Source organism: Lepidochelys kempii, chromosome 23 (genome assembly GCF_965140265.1).
Source record: "Lepidochelys kempii isolate rLepKem1 chromosome 23, rLepKem1.hap2, whole genome shotgun sequence".
Taxonomy (NCBI): Eukaryota; Metazoa; Chordata; order Testudines; family Cheloniidae; genus Lepidochelys; species Lepidochelys kempii.
The window spans coordinates 7,162,641-7,179,236 of record NC_133278.1 but is presented as its reverse complement, the minus strand read 5'-3'; the positions used below and the strand labels follow the sequence as shown (position 1 = coordinate 7,179,236).

The 16,596-nt window shown below is 45.5% G+C and overlaps 1 protein-coding gene across 2 annotated transcripts in view; it reads left to right on the top strand.

Moving 5' to 3' along the window:
* Positions 1 to 16,596, top strand: part of CLPTM1 (CLPTM1 regulator of GABA type A receptor forward trafficking) — a 53,828-nt gene that overhangs the window by 22,085 nt on the left and 15,147 nt on the right. For both annotated transcript variants that reach the window (XM_073321916.1, XM_073321917.1), the window contains exon 6: positions 8,994 to 9,079. In XM_073321916.1, coding sequence (XP_073178017.1) covers positions 8,994 to 9,079 — 86 coding nt within the window. The remainder of the gene's footprint in view (positions 1 to 8,993; positions 9,080 to 16,596) is intronic.

Below are 16,596 nucleotides of genomic sequence, written 5' to 3'. Positions count from 1 at the left end.
ACACACCCAAGGAGCCATCCCCAGACAAGGAAGGGGAAGCTGCCCCTCCCCCTGCAGTGCAGTCGTCGTCCTCTCCCAATGAAACGGTGGTGGGCGCATCCCAAACAGGCAACCCCCCCCCCCCCCCAACGACTTTAAGGTGCACCAGGCCCTCCTCAAAAGGGTAGCTGCCAATCTGACCTTGGAGGTCAAGAAGCTAGCGAAGGAGTCTGACGACCTCTTTAATGTTATATCCTCTACCACCCTGGCCTGGGTTGCGCTGCCTGTCTACCCAGAGGTCCTTAAAATTGCCAAATCAGTATGGCAGACTCCCTCTTCCATTCTGTCTACTGCCAAGAAGGCTGAAAAGAAGTACTATGTCCCTGCAAAGGGATTTGAATACCTGTACGCCCACCCTCCAGCAGCGTCCTTGGTCATGTCCGCTATCAATGAGTGGGACAGTCAGGGCCAGCCTAGTGGCACACCAAAAAATAGACGCCAAGAGGTGGGACTGGTTTAGCAGGAAAATTTATTGGACAGCCAGCCTTCAATTTCGGGTGTCTAACCATCAGGCCCTATGAGGCAGGTACAACTTCAATCTGTGGGACTCCATTAGCAAATTCAAGGATGCCCTTCCATGGGACCAGGTCCAGGCGTTTGTCACCTTAGTGGAGAAAGGCAGAGCGGTAGCGCGAGGCACCCTCCAGATGGCCTGGGATACTACGAACTCAGTGGCCAAGGTGGTCGTCTCTGTGGTGGTCATGAGGCTCAGCTCCTGGCTACAGTCCCCCAGAGTCTGAGGAGATGCAGACCACTCTTCAGGACCTCCGTTTTGAGGTAACAGGGCTCTTCTCTGAGCTTACCAATGCTCAGCTCCACAGCCTTAAAGACTCCCATGCCACCCTCTGTTCCTGGGGCCTGCACACTCCTCAGCAGGCTAGGAAGCCGCTCCATCCTCCACCTCTTCAGTCAAGATACAGGGCATCCCCTGTTCAAGCACTTACAGGAAAAAGGACAAAGACGAGGTTTAAGCAGCAGCACCCTTCATCTTCCCGTTCCTGTGCCCAGCCTGGTCCTTCCAGAAGCAGGCATTTTGAGGGTGCACCTGAGGACGGCTACCCAGTCGCTTCCCAGGATCCACCCTCTTATTCTTTCCTCAACTGCCTGCGCCCCTTCCAGTTGGCCTGGTCGTGGCTCACCTCAGACCATTGGGTGCTTGACGTAATATCTTCGGGCTACACTCTGCAGTTCATGGCCGACTCTCCCTCCCACCCTCCTTCCCTGTCCCCCTTCAGAGACCTTTCTCACAAGCAACTCCTCGTTCGAGAGGTCGAGAACCTCCTGACCCTGTGGGCAGTGGAGGCGGTCCATTGGGACATGAAAGGGAAAGGGTTCTACTTCCGCTACTTCCTAATCCTGAAAGCAAAAGGAGACCTCAGACAATTCTTGACCTGCGCTGCCTCAACGAGTCTCAAGAAGTTGAAGTTTCACATGGTCTCCCTGGCCTCCATTATCCACTCCTCTCGCCACCTCTCACACGTGCCTGCGGTTGTTGGGCCACATGACAGCCTGTACTTATGTGGTCTGGCATTTGTGGTTCCACCTCAGGCAGTTTCAGGCATGGCTGGCGTCGGTCTACATCCCCAACGGACATAGCATGAACCATCTAGTCAGAGTCCTGGACCATGTCCTGTCGTCACTCACATGGGGGAAAGATCCTGTATTGGTGTTGAAGGGAGTTCCCATTGGTTACCCTCGTCTCTGATGCTTTGGACCTGGGGTGGATAGCCCACCTGGGCAATCTCAGCATGCAAGGTCTCTGGTTTGGTCTCGATCGCTCCATACACATCAATGTCAGGGAGCTCAGAGCTGTTTGCTTGGTCTGCCACGCCTTCCTACCTCTCATAAAGAGCAGAGTGGTTCGGGTCCTGATGGACGTTACAGCAGCTATGTTCTATATTGGGGAGGGTTAACTTTTTGGTCCAAGGGCCACATCAGTGTGTGAAACTGTATAGAGGGCCGGGTAAGGAAGGCTGTGCCCCGCCCCCAAATATCCTGACCCCCATCCGCTCCCTCCCACTTCCCGCCCCGTGACCGCCCCCCTCAGAACCTCCGACCCATCTGTTAGGGGGCTTATTCCTTCACCCACTTACTTCCCTGGTCCTTCTCGCATGAACAGAGAGCAACAATACCCGAAGTCCAAAGGTGCAAACAATTCGATGTTTATTGGGGTGAACTTCCAGCAAGCATGATTCCAGTTTCCTTCCTTAGTATCCTCCTTCCCAGCTCTGACACCACAAAGCCTTACACCTGTGTCCCTGTTCCCATTCCTACCCTTAGCCAAACATGATTCCAACTTCCTTACTCCCATTCCCTGTTCCCATTTCCCCCTTTAGCAAAACATGATTCCAATTTTCTTATCCCCATTCCCTGTTCCAATCTCACACACCCACATGCCCATGCCCACCCCCACCCACACCCACACCCCAGTCACTTCCTCATTGACTACAGATTATATAGTAAAACTTGAGTTCTGCTTAGCTATACCTTAACCAATCATTTTCCTGAAATTTAACTAACCAATCCTAACATATTGTAACATGATTATGTAACCAATTATATCCCACCACCTCAATTAGTTTACACCCAGCAAAATTAATTATACAGCAGACAGGAACAATCACAGAACCAGACAGAGATTATACAGACAAACAACAGCAAAGTGGGAACTATAATGACAAAACAATACAGAAGTGAGGATTTCACATCCCAGCTATTGATAAGTGAGTTCTTGCCAGACAGGATGCTATCAAACTAAGTTTCCTTTTACATTTTCTAGGCACTTCCCTTTCTCTGGAGGTGATAGGAATACAGTCCTGTCCTGATAGTGCCTAACAGCCCAATAGCACCTTATTTCAATGTGACTAGTTTGGAATGTGAGGATGTGACCGTTCGCTTCCCAGCTTATGGCTGCCTCTGCTGCTTAGCCAAAGGCCTGAGCCTAAGCACAGGGCCACAAACTGTCACAGTTAGAGAAGGCCCTTACACCAGCAGACAGTGATTTTGATTCTTTCTTTTATACCTCTATCACTAGCCAAGTGATAAGAATACACCTAAATTCTTAGAGTACAGGCCTTTGCAGACAGGCCTGAATATCTATATCCTAACACCATCCAACCCCCCTTGCTCCTTGTCCCCTGACCGACCCCTATCCATACCCTCGGCCCCCTGTCCCCTAACTGCCCCCCTGCGGTACCTCGTGCCTCTTATCCAAACTCCCCCCCACCCCACACACCCCCCCGCCACCTTACCATGCAGCTCAGAGCAGCAGGACCTCACCGCCTGGCCGGAGCCAGTCACACTGCCCATGCAGTGGCGTTGCTGCGGGGGAGGGAAAACAGCGGGGGAGGGGCTGGGGGCTAGCCTCCCCAGCCAGGAGCTCAAGGGCCAGGCAGGACCGTCAGCCCACAGGCTGTAGTTCGCCCACCTCTGTTCTATATCAACAAGCAAGGCGGAGCCAGATCATCTGCTCTTTGCCAAGATGCTCTCCAGCTATGGGATTTCTGAGTACAACATGACCTCCATCTGGTGGCCACTCACCTCCATGGAGCCAAGAAGACTTTGGCAGATCGCCTAAGCAGGACCTTCTTATCTTGCCACAAGTGGTCCCTCCATCCAGAGGTGATCAGCATCATCTTCCAAAGGTGGGGAACTCCCCTGGTGGACCTCTTCATGTCCAGGGAGAGCAGGAAGTGCCACCTTTTCTGCTTCATTCGGGGGTCTGAGAGAGGCTCCTTGTCGGATGCTTTCCTGCTCCCATTGTCGAGCGCTCTGATACGCGCCTTCCCTCAAGTTCCGTTCATTCCACAGAATCCTCGTGAAGATCAAGCAGGACTGGGCTAGGGTATAGAGCGTCACACCTACCTTTTCGTAACTGCTGTTCTTCGAGATGTGTTGCTCATGTTTGTTCCATTAACCAACTCTCCTGGCCCTCTGTCGGAGTTGCTGGCAAGAAGGAACCAAGAGGGCATAGGGTTGGCAGTGCCTAATATACTGATGCATGAGCACGGCACTCAGTGGGGCACCACAGTCGACCCTATGGATACAGCTAAGGCAAAAATCTCTGACAACTGGGTACGTGGTCATGCACACACCTAGAATGGAATGGACGTGAGCAACACATCTCGAAGAACAACAGTTATGAAAAGGTAGGTAACTGTTTTTTCAACATCCTCATAATTTACTATTGGAATGGAAAGAGTGTCATCACATAACTTGACTACATGAGGGTTTTTCCAAATAAAGAACAAATATTTATTGAACACTTCTGCCTTTTCTGCATTATATTGATAATTCTACCATTTCCATCGAGTAATGGACCAGTACCATTGATAGGATTCTTTTGGTTCTTGATATATTTAAAACGCTGTTTCTTATTGCCCTTAACTCTACTGACCATAGATTTCTCCTTGTGTCCCTTTGCTTCCCTTATCAATTTTCTACAATTTTGAGATTCTGATTTATGTTCATTACTATTGAGTTCCCCTTTCTTCCATATTTTTATAGCTGCTTTCACTTCCTCTCTAAGCTAGGTTGGCCTTGCTGCAGTGCACGGAAAGGTCTATAGTGCACTATGGCATACTGCTGTTAAACTGGAGCACGTTAAAGCACACGGGGGAACTTTTAGTGCACTCTAGGGGGGCCCACACGTCGAGTTACTGTGTGACAAACTAGTGAGCTGTAGGCTCCACCCTGATTTGCTATGTAGAAAAGCCCTAAGATGCTTGTTTTAAATGGGTTGCTTCATTAATGGAAATAAAATAATTGGGATCCTGTCCTTTCATCGAGGTGGCAAAGGATTGCATCTCTCTCTCTCTAGAGAGAGCTTAAAACTAGAATTGCTGTTTTAAGCCACCCGATTGATCATTTGTTGTCAGATCATCCCTACAACAAGAGTCACTGCAGGTGAGGGCTGTAGGATCCGGGGGTGGGAAGGGAAAGATGGGGGGGGGGAGTTCCCTGGAGGCGGGGCGGTGGGGAGCCCGGGGGGCGGTGGGGGAGGTCAGGCAGGGGTTCTGGGGATCCAGGGGCGCGCTGGGGCGGGGCACATGGTCTCTGGAGGCGTGGGGTTGGGGAGCCCAGGGCAGGGATGAGCTGGGGAAGGGGCTTGGGCAAAAAAAAAAAAAAAATCCTGCTTCGAGCAGGGGGTTGGACTAGATGACCTTCTGGGGTCCCTTCCAACCCTGATATTCTATGATTCCCATAAGGCAGCAGCTAGTCAGATATGCTGCTCACTTTCATTTTGTTGTGGTCTGTTGAACACAACTATCTGCAAATTGTTTGTACTTGTCTATGGACTGAATGCACACAGAGAGGTCATCATTTCCCAATGGCTCTACCATTCCAGCTACCCTGCATCTTCCTCAGTCTGCTTCTCTGGATGAATCGCTCCATCTGGTTATTGCAGTGGGATCAGGGAGTCCGGAACCTTCATTATGTGGGTGCTTCCAGTAATCCCCACTGGGAATGCCCTCACACTGGAAGTGTCCTGCTTGTCGGCCATTACTCTACAGATAGTCATTAAACTGACTGGGTTAGTGATTGTTTTAATTAATTTAAGCATCAGGATAGTCAGTGAGTTGTTGAGCTTGAAGCGAAGATTAATGGGTGACTTGAACACAGTTTATAAGTAAGGATACAATTTAGTAATGGAGGTCACAGATTCTGTGACTTTATCGAACCTCCATGACTTCTTCAGCTCTCAGCATTACCCCTCTCCCCCACCCACCAGGGTTGTGGCCCCCCCCACCCCACCCCCGGCTGTGGCGGGGGCTGTGCATATGCCACCCCATCACCTGCCGGGGCTGTACACACGCCACACACATCTCCCCCACACACACCCCGGCCATGGCTGTAGCTGGAGTGTTAGGATATAGATATTCAGGCCTGTCTGTAAAGGCCTATACTTTAAGAATGTAGGTATATGTTTATCATTTAGCTAGTAACAGGGGTATAAAAGAGAGAATCAAAATCACTGTCTGCCTGTGTAAGGGCCTTCTCTCACTGGGACAGTCTGAGGCCCTGTTCTTAAGGTAAGGCCTTTGATTAAGCAGCAGAGGCAGCCATAAGCTGGGAAGTGTATGGTGTCATGCTCGCATTCCAAACTAGTCATATTGAAATAAGGCAATCTGGGGCTGTTAGAAAGGTGATCCGATCTATCGCCTCCAGATAAAGGGAAGAGTCTAGAATATGTAAAAGGAAACTTAGTTTGATAGTTTGCTGTTTGGTAGGAAGTCACTTATCAATAGACATAGTTGGGAAACCCTTATGTCTTTATAGATGTGGTGGTGAAATGCTCACTTCTGTATTTTATCATAGTTCCTACTTTGCTATTGTTTATTTGCATGGTCTGTGTCTGGTTCTGTGATGATTTTTCTTTTTTTTTTTTTTTTTTTTGTCTACTGTAATTAATTTTGCTGGGTGTAAACTAATTAAGGTGGTGGAATATAATTGGTTAGCTAATCATGTTACACTATGTTAAGATTTGGTTAGGTAAATTTCAGTAAAATGATTGGTTAAGGTATAACTGAGACTATTTTATAAATTAGGGGCAAACAGGAAGTAAATTGGGATTTGAAAATAAGGAAAAAGGAACTTGTATTTAAGCTTGCTGGAAGTTCACCCCAATAAACATTAAATTGTTTGCACCTTTGGACTTCGGGTATTGTTGCTCTCTGGTCATGTGAGAAGGACCAGGAAAGTAGGAGAGTGAAGGAATAAACCCTCTAACGCGGGGCATGCACCCCGCGCCCCATTGGCTGGGGCTGTGTCCCTGCTGGCCCCCTGCCATGGCTATGTGCTCCAGGTTGTGTGCACCCTCCCATCCTCCAGGGCTGCATCCAGGTCATATCCCTCACCACCACCACCACCCCCCGTCATGGCTGCAGTTGGAGCAAGGATTGTGCACCCCTGTACCACGGCTGCGGGCTGGAGCAGGGGCTCTGTGCCCCCTTGTGGCGGAGGGGTGCCCTTCCCATGGGGCTCCCGCAGTCATTCCTCCACACCCTCTCCCCCATCCCCTTAGTTATTTTTAGTAAAGTCACAAGGTTTTCATGGATTTTCCATCACTGACTCACTTAAAATCAAGATTGGAATTAATTCAAGGTCCTTTTACAGTCAGGCTAGAGATCATTGGTCCCTTCTGGCTTTAAACTCTATTTTTATTATACGAATTTGAATAAATGCCCTTTAGAAAGGGACATGTTTGTGTTTTTAAAAAAACAAAACAAAAAATTGAACAGATGGGCATCAACAGATCTAGGAGTTGGCTTCTGGAGGATGGTAAGTGAAACTTATTTCTGAGAAGTCATGGAGAAGTTGGGGTGATCCTAGAAGGTTACAGAAAAGCAATGCACTATGAATCAGAAGTGGGTGGGTGCAATTTTTGTTGGAAAGGGAGTGTGTCGTGCTGCGTAGGATGGGAATGTGGTTGTCTTTTGTTGTGTAACATGAAGCTAGGTAGAATGTCGTCTGACCATAATCTCAGTGAGGTTTATAGAAATCTCCACAATGTGGCTTTTGCAGAGACCATCTTTGAAATATGCAAGGCTGCTACTGAGTTAAAGCCAGACACTTTTATTATAAGTAAGGCACAAATTTAACATTGAGGTGATTAACCATGGGTGCAAACTGCCAAGGGAAGGGGCAGATTCTCCAGTTGGCTGCCTTTCTGGGCGGTGTGCTTTAGTCAAACAAGCCGTTGGGCTCGATGCCGGGGTAACTAGGTGAAGCCCTGTGTAATACAGGGAATCAGAGGATTTCCGTATGAGGAGAGATTAATAAGACTGGGACTTTTCAGCTTGGAAAAGAGACTAAGGGGGGATATGATTCAGGTCTGTAAAATCCTGATTGGTGTGGAGAAAGTAAATAAGGAAGTGTTATTTACTTCTTCTCATAACACAAGACCTAGGGGTCACCAAATGAAATTAATAGGCAGCAGGTTTCAAATAAACAAAAAAAAATTTTTCACACATCCCACAGTCAGTCTGTGGAACTCTTTGCCGGCGGATGTTGTGAAGGCCAAGAATATAACAGGGTTCAAATGGCTATTAGCCCTGGATGGGCAGGGATGGTGTCTGTTTGCCAGAAGCAGGGAATAGACGACATGATGGATCACTTGGTGATTACCTGTTCTGTTCATTTCCTCTTGGGCACCTGGCATTGGCCACTGTCGGTAGACGGGCTACTGGGCTAAATGGACCTTTGGTGTGACGCAGTATGGCCATTCTTATGTTCTTAAGAAGCTATTATGTCCCCATTGGATGCTTTTCTTATATTTACTGAGAGCCTATAAATCTAAACCAGGTGTTCTCAAACTGGGGGTCGTGAACCCTCAGGAGGTCACAAGGTTATTACATGGGAGGGGTTGTGAGCTGTCCACCTCCATCCCCAAACCCTGCTTTGACCTTCAGCATTTATAAGTGTTAAATACAAAATAAAGTGTTTTTTTTTAATTTATAAGGTCACACTAATAGGTTTGCTGTGCAAAAGTGGTCACCAGTACAAAAGTTTGAGAAACACTGATCTAAACCCACATGTGCTCTACCCCAATATCCTTCTGGCAGTGGTGGTGATCTGAGGTCTCTGATTCTCTAAGGAAGTGTCCATAGCAAAGGAGTAGTTCCTTTTGCTGGCTAATTTATGTAGCAGCATTGATGTTTGCTAATGTTTGTTAACTTTCCTGCCATTGCAGCTGTGATTCTGGGAAAGGAGGCCAGAAGAGGGGTGTTATAAAATAGGGACAGGTTAGTTTTACCAGTTTGAAGGAAGGATGTTCAGGAAGTGCCAAGAACTGATGCTTTTTATTCAGCTGGTCAGTGGTCCACTTTATGTCCCAAGTTATGAGCTCAGGAAGCTTGAAGCGGATCTGTTTTGGACGGTTGCCTCTTGCAGAGAGTGTTACTGATAAGTGGAAGAATTCAGTGTTACTCACGCCTGCCTGTTTTTCCTTCTAGTGATAAATAAATATAAACGTCGACGGTTCCAAAAAACCAAGAATCTTCTGACGGGGGAGACGGAAGCAGATCCAGAAATGATAAAGGTAACAAACCGCTTTCCTCGTTCAGTGAGGCCCTGGCTTTTCTCTCTCCTTTGCTTCCACACCCAGGTGCATCTTTGTGCTTGGAGAGATGTTTAGACTTTGCTGCAGTCAGGTACTAACTTCCACTTCAAGAGAATGGGAAGGATGGTCAGGGTCTCTGCTGGGGTGGGTGTTGGAGAGATTACACTGGCCAACAGCATTTCGCAGGGAGGCCATGAAGCAAATTGACTTGTAAAACACATGGTAAAGACATTTCAAAGTACATCTTAACTCCCTAGCAAAACCTGGACGTCTGCAGAATTTGCTGTATCCCGGGTGTCATTACCCGGGGAATTAGCAGCTTTACTACAAGTGGATTGATAATTTAAGAAATCAGTTTTTTTTTAAATCCTCTCTATATCCCTTTGTTTGCTGTGGGTTAATGCTTTTCCCAACCAGTGGGAAGTAGAACTTAAACTCAGCAGTGAATAGGTCCAAAATGTTCCCTTGATGTTTGTTGGTTCACACTCCTTAATCCTTGGTACTGCGGAAATGTTTCTGTGGAATTCTTTGCTCCTTCTCTTTAATGAACTGTTACCTTGTTCTCCCTCTGATGTATTGATACAAGGTTTTCCTTCACTCCTTTGTCCAACGATCACACTGGGGGACTCTGACCTCCCTGGTGTTGTACCAATAAAATAAAAACCAGCAGGATCTTATTAAAGGGAAAAAGGCAAAATACCACATTTATTGTGAATACAGAAAGAATCATAGTAAGCAGTTCGTTATAGCTATAACATTCCATTCAATCTCATATTTATTCACACATTCATTCATACAAACACACACACACACACATACACACCCACTCACACAGGTTCTGCAAGGTTGTTATCATAGTTACCAGCCTTAGAGTTGCTCATGCCAAGCCACTGGCCAGGTGGCCTGGACATGAGGAGGGAGCAGGGCCTTGTCAGATGCTCATCTGATGCTCCTGGAAGTTGGTTTGCAGAATCAGACCCCAAAGTTCTCACTTTTTAGAGTCTATTTTTATAGGAATTTCTTCCTATGCCAGTCTATGGGAATTGCTTCATCATGCTGTTGCTGAATCAATCAGCAGATAGCACATTCCTGACGGCTCCAAGATGTTATCTTGTTCTTTGGTTCTCCCATTCTTGAGGCTGTTGGGTGGATTCCAGTCTGCCCTCCAGGGGGTCCTCTGGTTATTTCCACTTGATGCCTTCTTCAGCCAATGGACACTGGATTCTTAGGCTGGCACCTCCCTGATCATTCAGTTATTATCCACACCAAGCATCCATCCACATACATCCTCTATCTCTATTTTAATCACAATTGTTAATACAACAAAAGGGCGGGGAGTCTCTGGGTGCTGTTTCTGTTGTTCGAGTATTGCTTTGAGTCTCTCTCTCTCTGAATTGCTTTGAGAACAGACTCAGTCTTAGAATGTACTAACACAATTAGCAGCTTGCAAGTTTCACACATAGAGGGAGAGAAACAGCACCAAAAACCAAGAGATCTCTTAATTAGTAATACCCTGGAATTTAAACTCTGGGGAATCAAACTCATTTGTGATTTTAATACAGAACTTCTTTAATATGATCCAACATAATCCCCCTTTTGACACTAAGATTTATAATCGTCAGTGTCACTTTCTATGTAGCCTATTCAAGAGAAAGTACTGTGAGGCAATTTGAGTTTGTGATTCCAATTCTTGCCACATACATGATCCTAGTGATGTATCTTTACTACAAGGTTCTGGGGCAACAGGCAAGGTGAGGCACACCCACTTTTGAGGAGTCCATTCGGTACAACCTCTAGTGTCCAATAGCTTCCCTCCCTCCCCAGCCCACTGGCTCAAGGTCCAGGGTAGCCAAAAGGATCCCATGTGTAATATGGGGAGTGGGTTAACCTTCAATACCTTTGCCTCCAGGGACTGTTGGTGTGCAATTTTGACAACAATTTCTCCCATTAACAAGTCTGGTTTACAATAGTGGAAACATATTGCATCCATTCATATTGATAAGTGTCAAACAATGATCTCTTTCTTTTTTAACAAATGCATCAAACCCTTAATATTTCCCAATATGACCCAGAACATTTTGTGTTCCAAAGTAGCTAGTGCAAGTATCTGCATTTCAGTGCATCCCATAGCTATGGCTGTGTAGTTCCCTATTTCTAATATTTTTTTTTCTTATGGATAAGCCATATGGTAGTATTAAGCCATTACTAAAGATTCCATTGGCCTTTTAGGTTACCCAGACCAATTTGGACCAAGTCTACATTAGCATGTACTTGTTTTTGTATCAGGCTGTCCTGTAGCTGGGACAGAAAGCTTAATTTATTTTTAAGTTCCTGCAGGTCTTCAGTATTTTTTTTTTTAAACACACAACAGTGCTAGCAACAACACAAAACACAAGACGAAACATAGAACACAGAACACAAAACACAATTTCTATTGTGACAGTAGATTCATGGTATTGGGTTGCTTTTCAGCTGGCAGCTTTTCCTGATTTTCTGAAAGACAAAGAACATGTTTCTACCCCTTTTGGGGTGGCAGATTATTGCTTAAAATATTTCTTTTACAAATACCCTTGCTGATTGCAGGCAAAACAGAGAAATTGCCCCCATATTTTCCTGTTTTTGTTCTATAGGCAGGCCAGGTTTCAAAGGCTTTTATCTTTTAAGGGTTATGGGGAAATTATCCCACTGTTTAGTCATTAAATCCCTGAGTTTTCCTTCTTATACAGCAGACCAAGTTTATAATGTTTTTCCTGCTGTGTTAAGCTTTAAGTTTTATTTACAGGTAATAACTGAGAAGCATCATTACCATACGACCTTAAAGGATTTTTCCAAAAATCATACACACTATACGTTGTTACAGGGATACTTATTATCATTAAATTTATTAAAATTATCTTGTTATCCCATGCCTTTTATTTAGACAATTTGTTTGCTGACCAGGTATGTCCTTTATCTGCAACTCCTTTGTGCTGCTAGTTCTTTCCTTCATCATTTAGGTAATTTGCATTTTCACAGAAACTTCCTGCTTTTGGATTTAAAGCCATCAGCAGCTCAGAGAGTCTATCTTAAAAGGGACACAATCAATTTTCACCAGAGTTTTGATTACTTTTAACTTCTGCTTCCAAAACACACAGCAATCTGAAAAAGAAAACCCAACCTATTGTGGCTCCCTTTGGAGCCCTAATAGCATTTTAATTAAGTAGCATGGTATGTTTGCATTTCTTTTGCCCCTTCTACAATATACCCTGCACATGTTCTGGGGCAAATGCACATTCCTTCCATAGTTTAACTTCTATAACATTATCCAGATCCATTTTTACATAAGGTGTCACTATTTCTTTTTTTTTTGCTTACAGAGTTTTCATGTACCTTTATCAAAGTGACAGTCTGATTACTCAGAGCCATTTTAAGACTCAGTGTTTCTAACATTGCTTCTTTTTGTTTTGTGCACCTCACCCCTGCTGTTGCTTCAGAGAGGCACTGTCTTTTTTTAATTATTTTTTTTTACTACAACTCTCATCTGCTATTTTGTTACAAAAACAAACAAACAAAAAACAAACAAAAAGAATCCAAACAATTTTTTTTTATATTCTCCTGATTTTGACTGCCCTGCTGCAGCCACAACTTATTTTAAATTTTGTAAAGCATTGAGTTACCTTTTAAGGGTTAAATGCCAAATCCCAAAGCCAAACAACACTAATTACCTGTGTCTAGCAAAAAGGTCTGTCAGTTTTGCAACTTTGAATTAAAGAGTCAAATGGATTTTTAGTGGCATTATTTAAAACAAAAACAAAACCAACTGGTCCTTAGAACTTCACATATTTACACACACAGAGACAGATACATACACATTTTCTTTCCCTTAACATCCCTTCCACACTGCTCTGTTTTTTTTTTTACATCTTACATTCCCTTTATACATTTGAGGCAGTTAAGTTCCAATAGAACCCTCTTATGTTCTTTTAGCAAATTTGACTAAATTGTCCAGTCAAATGGTTTTAATCAGATAGTTTATTTTTGCCTGGCTAATTTACAGACATTCCTTTGGGAAAAGGGCCCATTTTTCTTTCAGAATGGCTGCAAAGAAACCAAGAATGCTCTAACACTTTTCCTTTTTAACATTTTCGGTTAAAAGTTGTTTGGGTGAAATACAAAGTTTAACTGCTTAATTCCCTCCAGCCTCTGCAGAGTTAACTTTTTTTTTTTTACTCTCTTTTCTCTTTGTAATTATGCCTGGGGGTGCTGTACATAGGACCTTCTCCCCCTTTACCTGCCTCCCTCCAGCCTCTGCAGAGTTAACTTTTTCACTTTTTGTATTCCTGGAGTGCCTCTTTCACTATTTTCAGCTGGCTTTGGGTATTTGTAGCCAGCACCTTCCAATTGTCTGCTCCCTTTTCCATTTGTGCCTTTTCCTCTTTACATGAAGACAAGCGGAGGGAAGAATCCTTACATGCCTCCCACAACAACCAAATTGCTGCTGCATCTCTGTTGGCAGCACTAGAAGGTTTGTATATGAGGATATACTGAGCCAATCTATCCTCTAGGTCCGAAATAGTGCAGACATCAGCTAGGCCTTGTTTAGTCCAAGGACTGTGCCCAAATTTTTGAAGGATTTGTTTAAAAGGTGTAATTTCTTTAACAAAAGGTGAGGTTGGAGTTCCTTCTGACTCCATTCCTCCCTCTAGTACTGGCTTACCCTGTTTTCTTTTAAACATCTTAACATGGATATTTCAATCTCTTTGTCACTGCTGGTATTACTTAGCAAGTGACACAGCCTAGATTCTGAAATCATAGCTTAATCTATGCGTTTTTCCCCTGCTACCTTCCCGGAGGCCAGCAGGTCCCCTGCTACCCTCCCAGAGGCCAGCAGGTCCAGTTAACCTATTTCTCCCTGCTACCTTCTCGGAGGCCAGCAGGTCTGGTTAACCTGTTCTTCCCTGCTACCTTCTCGGAGGCCAGCAGGTCCGGTTAACCTATTCTTCCCTGCTGCCTTCTCGGAGGCCAGCAGGTCCCCTGCTACCTTCCCGGAGGCCAGCAGGTCTAGTTTAATCTGTTTTCCCTGCTACCTTCTCGGAGGCCAGCAGGTCTGGTTTAATCTGTTTTCCCTACTACCTTCTCGGAGGCCAGCAGGTCCCCTGCTACCTTCTCAGAGGCCAGCAGGTCTGGTTTAATCTGTTTTTCCTGCTACCTTCTCAGAGGCCAGCAGGTCCCCTGCTACCTTCTCCGAGGCCAGCAGGTCTGGTTTAATCTGTTTTTCCTGCTACCTTCTCGGAGGCCAGCAGGTCCCCTGCTACCTTCCCGGAGGCCAGCAGGTCTAGTTTAATCTGTTTTCCCTGCTACCTTCTCGGAGGCCAGCAGGTCTGGTTTAATCTGTTTTCCCTACTACCTTCTCGGAGGCCAGCAGGTCCCCTGCTACCTTCTCGGAGGCCAGCAGGTCTGGTTTAATCTGTTTTTCCTGCTACCTTCTCGGAGGCCAGCAGGTCCCCTGCTACCTTCTCGGAGGCCAGCAGGTCTGGTTAACCTAATAGAAATGCCTAGCTCACTAGAGCTGGCGGTGTGCACACCAATATTTACAATAACTGAGGTTTTTTACCAATATTCCCCCTTTCGCAATTCTCCACCAAAATGTTGTACCAATAAAATAAAAACCAGCAGGATCTTATTAAAGGGAAAAAGGCAAAATACCACATTTATTGTGAATACAGAAAGAATCCTAGTAAGCAGTTCGTTATAGCTATAACATTCCATTCAATCTCATATTTATTCACACATTCATTCATACAAACACACACACACGCACATACACACCCACTCACACAGGTTCTGCAAGGTTGTTATCATAGTTACCAGCCTTAGAGTTGCTCATGCCAAGCCACTGGCCAGGTGGCCTGGACATGAGGAGGGAGCAGGGCCTTGTCAGATGCTCATCTGATGCTCCTGGAAGTTGGTTTGCAGAATCAGACCCCAAAGTTCTCACTTTTTAGAGTCTATTTTTATAGGAATTTCTTCCTATGCCAGTCTATGGGAATTGCTTCATCATGCTGTTGCTGAATCAATCAGCAGATAGCACATTCCTGACGGCTCCAAGATGTTATCTTGTTCTTTGGTTCTCCCATTCTTGAGGCTGTTGGGTGGATTCCAGTCTGCCCTCCAGGGGGTCCTCTGGTTATTTCCACTTGATGCCTTCTTCAGCCAATGGACACTGGATTCTTAGGCTGGCACCTCCCTGATCATTCAGTTATTATCCACACCAAGCATCCATCCACATACATCCTCTATCTCTATTTTAATCACAATTGTTAATACAACAAAAGGGCGGGGAGTCTCTGGGTGCTGTTTCTGTTGTTCGAGTATTGCTTTGAGTCTCTCTCTCTGTGAATTGCTTTGAGAACAGACTCAGTCTTAGAATGTACTAACACAATTAGCAGCTTGCAAGTTTCACACATAGAGGGAGAGAAACAGCACCAAAAACCAAGAGATCTCTTAATTAGTAATACCCTGGAATTTAAACTCTGGGGAATCAAACTCATTTGTGATTTTAATACAGAACTTCTTTAATATGATCCAACACTGGCTCTGTTTCCACTACCTTTTTCCTGCTCCCATACCTGTGCTTCTGCTATCACTTCCCCTTCTGTCTCTCCTGTGGAACTTCCCTCTTCACTTCAGCTCTCCAGTCCTGTGACAGAGCAGTCTGTGACTGAGGAGGAGAAGGGTCCCAGGAAGAACTCTGTTAACGGGTTAACTCAGAAAGGGAGCCCAGTTAAACCCTCTGTTGAAAATGGATACAAATCTGAGTATGATAGAGAAGTAGAAACCAACTACAGAGGGCTTCCTCCTGCCCTTGTATTGCAAAGGGCAGACCTGGCACGCTCACCCCTAAGGCATGTGTGTTGCTGTTCTGAGTGTTCTCTGGGCCCAGGACAACCCAGTGCTATTTACTGCGGGGTGCCAGACTGGATCACAGGTGCTGCTGATTTGCAGCCTCATGCAGCCTTGTAAGCTGCAGAGAAGCATTATGAGAGGCCACCTTGCTAGTTGTGGTCTGGTCTGATCTAATCCTCATTTGCCTGTCTGTGACTGGCTGGTGCTGACAACCCCAAGCTCTGGGTGTCCATAAACCTCTGACTGCTAGAAGCTGGGATGGATTCCTCAATAAATTGCCCTGTTCTGTTCACTCCCTCTGCTGCTGATCGCTGTCGAAAGACAGGATAGTGGGCTATGGACCATTGGCCTGTCCCAGTCTGGTCATTCTTCTGTACTTGTGTTAATCTCTCGCTCCCTCCTGGCTGGAGGAGAACAAAGATGGAAAAAACACAAGACACAAAAAAGCCCATAGGAGAGGAAAAACTGATGGACGGTTGAAGGGGTTGATTGACTGAAGTGAAAGAGACATGGAGCCAAAGGCCTATGAAGTGATTTTTCCAGACCTGGTTCGGAAATAAAGCAGCACCTTTGGAAGGGTTAGTAACTAGCATTATGAAGACACTTGCTAC